We start from the raw sequence: 10,584 nt of genomic DNA on the forward strand, positions 1-10,584 counted from the left end.
ACAGCCAAAATAATCAAAATCATATGATTATATTAATAATGAAAAACGACAAAATACAATACTCATTTTTGTTCAAAATACCAAAATACATAGGAAAAAATAGATCTTGACTTGATATGCTAAATGCTATCTACTTAAAATCAAGAGCCAATGTTACATGTAATGGAGATAAACTAAAGGCTTTTTAAATATGATTAAAGATGTCCGTTATTATTGAACATAGTGATAGAAATGCTATCAATTCAATAAAATAAAAGAAATTGAGGTTTCGCATTTTGCAGATGACATGATAATCTATATCTAAAATCCCAGAAAGTCAACTAAAAACTGACTGAAAAAAATAATTTCATAAAAGTAGCAGGATATAAAAGAAACCCAAAGAAATCATCAGTCTTTCTAAATATTACCAACCAAAACTGGCAGGAGAAATGTTAAAGGCAAATTCAATTCAAAATATCTACCAGATATATGAAATATATGAGTCCATCTACTAAAACAGTTATGAATATAATAGAATACTGTACAGAAAAGGACAAAACTCAATCATCAAAGAGATATTATACCACTTAAACTTATTTATTAAGTGCTATGTCAATTAGAGGAGGTGGCTAAGTAGCTCAATGGAGAGAGTGCTGGGCCTAGAGTCAGGAAAACCTGACTTCAAATCCAGCCTCAGCATACTTACTAGCTGTGCAACCCAAAGCAAGTCACTTAACCTCTGTTTGTTTTAATTCCCTGGAGAGGGAAATGGTAAGCCACTCCAATACCCTTGCCAAGAAAACCCCATGGGCAGTAGGATCCATGGAGTCACGAAGAGTTGGACACAACTGAACAACAACAATAAATGTCAATTAAACTTATCAAAGGATTACTTTATAGAGCTAGAAAAAAATAATAAAATTCATCTGGGTGAACAAATGAAGAATCTCCTATGAAATATCGAAAAAATTTGGAGAGAAGGGAACCTTAAAATACCAGATCCCAAACTCTACTACAAAGCAGTAATCATCAACTATTTGATACTGATTAAGTTTTGTTTTGCAACTCTGAGGTGCCACCTCACACCTATCAGATTGCCTAATATGACAAAAAAGGAAAATAACAAACGCTGGAGAAGGGAAAATGTTGAGAAAATTGGAAGATTAATGCATTGTTGGTGGAGTTGTGAACTGATGCAACCATTCTGGAGAGCAATTTGGTTGCCCAAAGAGCAACCAAACTTAGCATATCCTTTGATCCAGCAATACCACTCCTAGGTCTGTATTCCAAAGAGATCATAAAAAAGGGAAAAGGATCCACATATACAAAAATATTTCTAGTAGCCCTTTTTGTGGTGGCAAAGAATTGGAAATTGAGGGGATGCCCATCAATTAGGGAATGGCTGAACAAGTTGTGGTATATGAATGTAATGGAATACTATTGTGCTATAAGAAATGATGAGCAGGCAGATTTCAGAAAAACCTGGAAAGACTTACATAAACTTACATAAACTGATGGTGGGTAAAATGAGCAGAACCAAGAGAATATTGCACACAGTAACAGTAACATTGTGTGCTGATCGACTTTGATATATTTAGCTCTTCTCAGCAATACAACGATCTAAGACAATTCCAGAAGACTCATGATGGAAAATGCTATCCACATCCAGAGAAAGAACTGTGAAGCCTGAATGCAGCTCGAAGCATAGTATTGTCTTTTTTTTTCTTTCTCGTGGTTTTTCCCTTTTGTTCTGATACTTCTTTCACAACATGACTAATATGATTGTACATGTGTAGTCTATATTAGATCGTATGCCATCTTGGGGAGTGGGGAGAGGTGAAGGAGGGAGAAAAATATTTGGAACTCAAAATCTTATAAAAGTGAATGTTGAAAATAAATAAATAAATGAATGAATAAATAAATAAATAAGGAAACCATAAGTAGAGAACTGAAATTTTTTTTAAAAAGTTTTGTTTTGTTTTTTAAAGATCAAATCAAGATTCAACAGCAATGAATATCATAGCATAGTGTTAAAAAAAAATCAAAGGGCCCCAAATATTGAAGTTTAGGACCTACTGTTTTAAAAAAAAGCCTTCTGGGAAAACAAGAAAGTTTTCTATCAGAAATTAAGACTGGATCAACATCTTACACTATATACTAAAATAAGCTACAAATGGGTATATAACCTAGATATAAAGGGTTAGGTCAAATATAACTAAAGAAAGAAGAGATACCTTTCACAATTATAAATTGGGAAAGAATTCTTGACTAAACAAAGAGAAGATCTTAGGAGGTTAGATTCACAATTTTTAATCAAGGTTTTGTACAAGCAAAACCAATTAAGACACAATTAACTAGAGAAAAAAATCATTAGCAATTATTTCTAATAAAGGTTTGATAGCCACAGTATATAACACTATGCTATGATATTTGTTGCTTTTGGATCTTGTTTTCACTGCCTCTCTCTCATAACTGGAACACTCTCTCTCCTTATCTCAACCTCCAGGATTGCCTGCTTCCATCAAGTCTCAGTCAAAGTTCCACCTTCTGCAAGAAATCTTCCTCAGTCCTCCTAAATACAGTGCCTTCCCTCTGGGATTATCTCCAACATATTCTGTATATATCTTGTTTGTACATGGGCTATTTGCAAGTTCCCTCCTCCATTAGGCTGTGAACTCTTTGAAATCGAGGTTGTTTTTGTTTTTTTTGTTTTTTTTGTTTTTTAAACATTCTTTGTATCCTCAGTGCCTGGCATTGTCCCTGACAAATAGTAGGAGCTTAATAGATGCTTGTTAACTTATCAAAAGAAGAAATCCAAGATATTGACAGTCATATGAAAAATATGTTCTGAATCACCAATAAATGAAATGCAAATTTAAAACAGCTCTGAGGGTTCTACCTCCCACCCACCAGATTGGCAAAGATAACAAAAAAGGAAAATGTCAATTGTTGGAAAAGCTGTGGGAGGACAGGCACACTGATGCACTATTGGTGGAGCTGTGAATTGATCCAGCCATTCTGGAAAGTAAATTGGAACTATATCCAAAAAATCACTAAACTGTCCCTAAACCTTGACTTAGCCATATCACTATTAGGCATACACCCTCCAAACAAATCAAAGACAGAGCAAAAGGACCCGTATGCACAAAAGTATTTCCAGCAACACTTTCTGTTATAACAAAACCTGAAGGTGTCCATCAACAGGGGAATGGACGAACAAATTACGGCATATTATGGTGCCGTAAGAAAAGATAAAAGGGAATGATTCAGAGAATCGAGGTGAGAATAGGGATTTGTAATTTCATTAGTTTAGGGAACTCCTAGTTGAGGAAACTCCTGGTACCAATGCAGGCCAGTAGCTTCTCTGAAGCTTAGTCTTAGAGGGCTACTTAGATTACTATGAAGTTAAGTGACTTGCCTAGGGAGTCAGTATGAGTCAGAGGCAGGACTTGAACCCAGGGTTCAATATTCAAACATCATGCTTCGTCTTCTCTATCTAATGAATGGGAAAGAGGGAAAGAGGGGGAGAGAAGAGAGGGAAGGAAAGAAGGAGAGGGGGAGAACAGAAAGAGGGAGGAGGAGAGAAGGGAAGGGGGAGGAGAAAGGAAGAGATCAGTGAAATATTTTTTTAAAAAAACTTCACAGAAGAGAACAGAAGGTAGTTCAGAGGAGACAAACAGAACAGCTTTTACACTAATATATTGAGTTTTTTTATATTCTTTTTTTTAAAAGCTGTTTAGAGATTTGGGGTTTCATATACAGTCCTCTTTTTTCTGTTCTTCAATATATAAGGAAATGTTCATGTTGGTAGTATTTGTCAAGTTCAGAATGATAAAAAATTTTTAGTAACATGTATGTCCTGTGAATTCAAACTCTCTCCATTGTCCCATCCTAGCTCCACTTTCCATCTCTACTTCCCAAGTCTTCCAATCCAATTCTTTAGTTGACTCTACCATTCCCTCGAGCTACTGTGTATTTCTTCTCCCCTTCATAGCCAAAGGACTGGGAAAAGCTTACTACACTCATTATCTTTACTTCTCCTCCCAATAGTTCCTCAACCCCTTATTCCAAACCAGTGTTCTCTCCCAGGTTACCAGCGATATCTGTCTTAAATGCAACCTTTTCTCAGTCCTTATCCTACTTTACCTGACCAAGCTGACTACCATTACCTACTGAATACTTGCTCTTTTCTGGGTTTCATGACGTTATTCTCTCTTGACTCATCTCTTGCCTACTTGGCTGCTCACATTCAGTTTCCTTTGCTCAACAGTATCTCACCTCGTAACTGTGAATGTTTCCCAAGGCTCTGTTCTGGGCCCTCTTCTCTTCTCTATATATACCTTCTCAGTGATCTCATCAGCTCCTGTGGATTCAAATATTATCTCTATGCAGATGACTCCCAGATTTATATATCCAGCACTAATCTCTCTCTTGTTCCCCAATCCCACATCAATATTAGTGTTGCCAGTCTGGCATCTTAAAATGGATGTCCTGAGGATATCTCAAACATATCCAAAACAACTCATCTTTTCCCAAACACACGTCTCTTTCTAACTTTCCTGCTTCTGTTGAGGGTACCACAATCTTTCTAGTCACCCAGATTTGAAACTTGAAGTCATACTTGCTTCTTCACATTCTTTCACTCTGCCCAACCTTCAAATAGCTGCCAAATATGATAAATTCTACCTCCACAATAAATCCTAAATTTAATCCCTTCTCACATGGCCTGCACTCATTATTACCTCTTGCCTATACTTTTGGTCTCTCTGATGTCAAGCTTCTAAGTGGCACACTGGGCCTGGAGTCAGGAAGATATGAATTAAAATCTAGTCTCAGACACTAATGGACCCTTGGGCGAATCACTTAGCCTTTGCCTCAGTTTCCTCATCTGTAAAATGGTGATAATAATAGCACCTACCTTCCCAGGGCTGTGCTGAGAATCAAATGAAATAATATTCATAAAGCACCTGTCACATAGTAGGTGCTCAGTAAATGCTTGTTTCATTCCTTCCTTCTCCAATCCATCCTCCACATAGCTGCCAAAGAGATATTCCTACAGCCCAGGTCTGACCATGGCACTCCCCCACTCAGAAAAGCTCCAGTAGTTCCCTATTGCCTCTAGGTTAAAATACAAATGTCTCTGTCATTTAGAGCCCTTTACAATCTGGCTCCAGGCTTATTACTCATTACTCCCCCATTCATTTAAGGTCTGTTCCAACCAAACTGGCCTACTTGCTATTCTTCACAAGTAATACTCCATTTCCCATTTTCCTGCCTCTGCATAGGCTATCCTCAATGCCTGAAATGCACTCCTCCTCACCTCTTAGAATCCCTAGCTTCCTTCAAAGCTCAGCTCATGTATCACCTCCTACATGAGGCCTTCTTTCCTAATTCCCCAACTGTTCATGCCTCCCCCCGCCCCCATTACTTTGTATTTACTTTCCACATATTTTGTATGTGTACAGGTTGTTTCCCTGTGGTAGACTAGGTTTTGTTTTTTTCCTTTGTATACCCAAGGCCTCCTTGTAAAGTGCACTGGTACATAGTGGGCACTTAAGTAATGCTTGTTGATTGATTCTCAGTAAACCATTCAAGCATTGGATATCGCCCCCCCCCCCAACGAAACAAAGTCTCAAACTTGAGCCTCAGCATCTGTCCAGTCTCCAGAAAAACATGCTCTCTACACTGAGAATGCCACTATGGGGGGATATAAAGTTCAGGGCCCCATAAATTGCAGGCCACCCGTGGGAAAAAGGAAGCTATATACTGACTCTTTTATTCTCTTGGGTTCAAGGCATCATTGCTTGTTTCTCTACAGCAGCCCGGCTAGGGAGACACAGTCAGATCCACCAGCCCCTAATTTCCATCACTGAAGCATTTATTTCCCCAACCTCCAGCCTTCCAGTCTTAGAAGGGCTTGATCACAGCTGACCACGGGGAGGGAGGAGGAGAGGAAGCTCCTACCCAGCCTTCCATCCATTCATTCGGATGAAGCGCTTCCCGGGCTACCCGGCAGAGGGAGCAGCCCCCTTGTCGCCCCTCCTGGGGGGCCGTCTCCCCCAACTGGGGCACTGCTGCCCCTGCCATACTCTCCCACTCTTGCTCGCTCTCCCGCAGCCGCCGCCCCTTACCAATGGTGGAGATATGGGAGGAGTGGAATTCGTTGTCCGTGAAGCGGCACAGGAGGCAGGTCTTGCCGACCCCGGAATCCCCGATCAGAAGCAGCCGGAAAAGCACATCGTACTGCTTCGCCATGGCTGGGGCCGGGGGTCAGCGGGGCGGCCCCGGGAGGGGAGGGGAGGTAGGGTGGACCGGCCAGGGAAAGCAGGTTAGCCCTGCTCTGCTGGGGCTACTCCCGCCGCAGGCACGGGTAGCATCGTGGACCGCGTCCCGGGAGGATGCTTGCAGCTGCGGGCCGGGGCTGTCCTGACCCTGGGGGCCGGGTCTCTGCCTGGGCTCCGTTCTTCTCGGGGCGCCTCTGTCCTAGCTCCCCACGATGCAGGAGAATGAAGCCAGCGGAGGGGCCACGGCTGAAGCTCCGCGCTCTCGACGCTAGCCGTGGGAGGAGAAATGCCTGCCTGTCTGCCTGTCTGCCTGCCTGCCTGGCGCGGCGGTGGATGCAGCAGCAGCAGCAGCAGCAGCAGCTCCTGCCCGCCCCTTCCTCCTCTTCGCCCCGAGGAGCGCAGGGAGAGGGGGCGGGGGAGCTGAGAGAGTGGCGGGCTAGGACTGGGGGAAATGAAGGGACCATGCAGAGGGGCGCAGGCTGGATGGGAGCGGGGGTGACGAGGGAGCTAAGAGGGAAGGTGGCTTGCAGATTCACAGAATGAAGGCACCCACTGACTGCCGGCGCACCAGCCCTCTCTACTATTTTGGAGACCTTAGGGGAAACTCATTTTTGAAGAAGTGATGAGAGCACCAAGGAAGATGCAGATGTGGGATTGGGGAGAAAACCTTGGGCTTAGAACCTCTGGTTCCTACCAAATGCTGCTTTACATTTTCACCAACCATCCAACACCTACTTCCATTTCTACTATGCTAACCCTACTGGGACTGAAACCAATCTGCAAGAATCCGGCCTTTCACAGCCCCATCTGCCCCTATGGCTTGAGCAGGTATGCAGGGTGTCATCCTTACTTGGATGTCATTGTGGATTCCAACCATGGCTTAGTTGGGTTCATATCTGGTTATAAAAGGCTATGGAAAATCCAAATGCTGCTACTGGTGTTGAATACAGCCTCTGACTCTTTCTATGCTACATTATTTCCATGTTTAAAATAGGAAGGATGCTGCTCTTTGCTTCACAAGAGTGATAGATGCTCATAAAACTACAATTACAAAATATTATGGAGCTGTTTTGTTGATAACAGTCTCTGTTCCTTCTAGTTGCTTAGGAAGGCAAATGTACTATTTCAGGCTTCTAAATGTTATTGTAGTCGATGTATTGGCCACCTCTCTCTCTTTCAATGGCAGAAAAGAGTGAATTGCTTCCCTAAAAACATAATTTAGCCACAAGGAATGACTTGGGCACTTAGAAGATTGAAATAGATGTTCCAGAAACTGTTTTTTTTTCCCCAGGAACTTGTACTATAGGAGAACAGGTCTAGCTTATCAGACAAGAGAGGAATTAAATAATATACATATCTACCTAGTTGAACAGTTGGAAGAGACTCAAGGGCCAGCTAGTCCAACAATTACACTAAAAAGAATCCCTCTACAAAATAGCCAACAAATGGTCATCAAGTTTTGTTTAAATGCTTCCTGTGATGAAGGGGAACCCATTGCTTTCCAAGGCAACTCATTCTACTTTTGGATATTTCTAATTGCTTGAAAGCTTTTTCTTCCCTCAAGCCTAAAGTGGTCTTCGCAACTTTTGCCCTTTTCTCCTAGTTCTGTTCAGGGATTGAGTCAAACAAATATATTTCCTTTTCCAAGTGACAGCCCCTTAAATAGTTGAAAACAGTTTTTTGTTCCCTCTCAACCTTTCTTTCTCCAGGCTAAATATTCCTAGTTCCTTGGATGAAAGAACGCTGTGGAGACAATAAGTGATTTTGAATAGAATATTTTGTTTTGTCATGAAAGTCTGTTTTATATTTAAAACAAGTTCATCCCACTTCAGATTAATCTCACTAATTCCTGTATTCTTATTAGAAATTCTATATAAAATTTCATGATTCCCATATCTGAGTTTCTCTAGCCCATGTAATCTCAAATCTTAACATTTCATTCTAGTTATCTCCATAGGTCTACTTTGTGTTCCTTTTGGCTTTTCTACATCATTTAGATTACCACTAGAAATAGACACAGTACAGACAGTTCTTGATTTATGTAAGTGGAGCCTTCCACAGGCTTCTAGGTAAAGTGGTTTCTACATAATTTGAATTTGCCTTCTAACATTAGAAGGGAGGGAGGAAGGGGGACAGCATAGGGGACCAGCCACATGGGAACTAGCCAAAGGAGAAAAAGAACAAGAGGGGTCAGACATGTGGGGGCTTGACACAAACTCAGACAGGAAAGAACACATGGGGCATGGGGACAGAAACAGGGTACCACCCGCTGATGGAGGTAAGACAGACACAAGAGGTCTACATGTAAATAGTATGTCAAAGGTCTCTCTTCACCAGAGGTCTCAAACCAAGCTCCCGTCCAGCAGCAAGCATCTGTTCTTCTGCTTTCGTGTTGAGGGGTTTGTTTTGCTTTTGGTGGGGAGGAGGAGCAGGAGCAGAAAGAAAGAGAGCTTAGTACTGTACAGTAAATTTAACATAAGCATTTTTTAGGAATACAGATTTCTTTCAGAATTCTTTACCTAAAGTTGAATTCGTATAACGTGAATTAATGTAAAGCAAGAACTGTCTGTACTCTATAAAAATCTGTTGTATCTCTCCTCTACCACCACAACCATTCAAATTCTCACCATCCTTGGTGTGGACAACTTCATAATTTGTTTCCTTGCATCCCATCTTCCTGTTCCACTCTGTGCACTAAACTGATATTGCTAAAAAAGCAGTCCATAAACTTTTTGGTCTCAGTACCTTTAGGATAAAATAAAAGCTCTTTAGTGTTTAAAGGTCCTCACAGTCTGTCTGCAATTTATATTTCCAGAGTGATTACACATTAACCCCTTTCATGTACTCTATGTTCTAAGAAAGCTGCCTGTTTGCTGCCCAGAACATTCCACCCCATCTCCAGGTCTTTGCATAAGCTGTGCCCATGCACAGAAAACTGTCCCTCCTCACTTCCACATCTTGGAACACTTAGCTCTCTTCAAAACTCAGTCCTGCAAGACACCTTTCCTGTGGTTTCCCCCACCCCACCCCCCCAATTACTTTGCATTTGTATATTGTTGTTGTTTTTGTTTGTTGCTGTTTGTCCTTCATTCTTGAAGGACCAATGACATCAGAAAGGGCTAGATGTCTTGACTTGCAGAGGAATTGGATTTAAGTGATGCAGGGCTGTGCAAAGTCACCAGCTTCACTCTCTCCTTCGGAGCCATCTGGATCCAGTGGCAAGATATAGATCAGGATGATTGGAGATGGCCCCCAATACAGTGGGACTCCTGGGCCTTTTTAAGCATAGTTCTTTCCCAGGTCTCAGTTTTTCTGAGGCAATACCCATTCAGTGATTAAGGCTAAGTAACAAATGAGGCAAAAATAGCCTCTCACCTAGTCAAAAAAAAAAATCAATCTGGGAGGGGAAGACCAGAAACATCTCTCTGAGCCATCAAAGCCCAAAGGATGACCAGGTGGGGTGTGAGCTGGGACCTGTTCTTAACCAATCAGTGAGAACCTGAGTGACTTGGGTTTAAGGCATGGTCAAGTAGCTTGATTTGAATCTCAACAAGTTTTATGTATGTATATATGCATGCATGTATGGAGATACATGTGTATATATACTACTTACGTAGCAGCAAGCACATAATAAGTACTTAATAAATGGATGATGTTTTTGGTTAGTGTTCCCCTCACCTGCTTTTTTCTTTTTTTAATTGATTAATAAGTGTTTGATTGTTTCTTCTGGTCCTCATATGGCATTACCTTGAGATGTTTCACTTTGCTAATTGCCTTGCTCTGAATGCGTTCCACATTTAGGAATTTCACTCCAGAAAAAAAAATTTCCCGTAAATACCACCTTTCTTTCCCTTTAGTTTGTGAGAGAATTTTAAAAATCCTTCTTTTCAAATAAAATTATATTTTCCATCAGCATCTCTACTTGGCTTGACTCCATGGGAACACCATGCCCCAACCCCTTATAAGCTGATCATCAGAAATCTTATCACCATGCAGATTGACTCTGGTTTTGGTACTTAACACTTCAATTTACCTTCAGCCCCTTCCCTCTGACTAGAAGGCTAGAGGGTGGGGCACTAACCTCTTTCCAAAGCCATTTTCTATTAGCAGCTCTGTTTGTCTTCTATTCCACATACTCCATGGTACCACCCCAACCCCCTCTTTTCAGCTTCTTTTGTATGTTGTTTTCCCTGCTTAGATTGTAAGCTCCTTGAGAGGAGGGACTATATTTTTTTCTTACTTATATCTAACACAGTGCCTGGTACATAGTAAGTACTTAATAAATGTTTATTGAACTAAATATATGTAACATCCCTGCTGG

The 10,584-nt window shown here is 41.2% G+C and overlaps 1 protein-coding gene across 1 annotated transcript in view; it reads right to left on the bottom strand.

Annotated features, from left to right (window-relative positions):
* Window positions 1–6,676, bottom strand: part of RAB15 (RAB15, member RAS oncogene family) — a 61,847-nt gene extending 55,171 nt beyond the window's left edge. The window contains exon 1 of the mRNA XM_036734341.1: window positions 6,111–6,676. Within this exon, the coding sequence (XP_036590236.1) occupies window positions 6,111–6,234 (124 nt within the window). The 5' untranslated portion in view covers window positions 6,235–6,676. The remainder of the gene's footprint in view (window positions 1–6,110) is intronic.
* Window positions 6,677–10,584: the final 3,908 nt, after the last annotated feature.

This window comes from Trichosurus vulpecula, chromosome 8 (genome assembly GCF_011100635.1).
Source record: "Trichosurus vulpecula isolate mTriVul1 chromosome 8, mTriVul1.pri, whole genome shotgun sequence".
Classification (NCBI taxonomy): Eukaryota; Metazoa; Chordata; class Mammalia; order Diprotodontia; family Phalangeridae; genus Trichosurus; species Trichosurus vulpecula.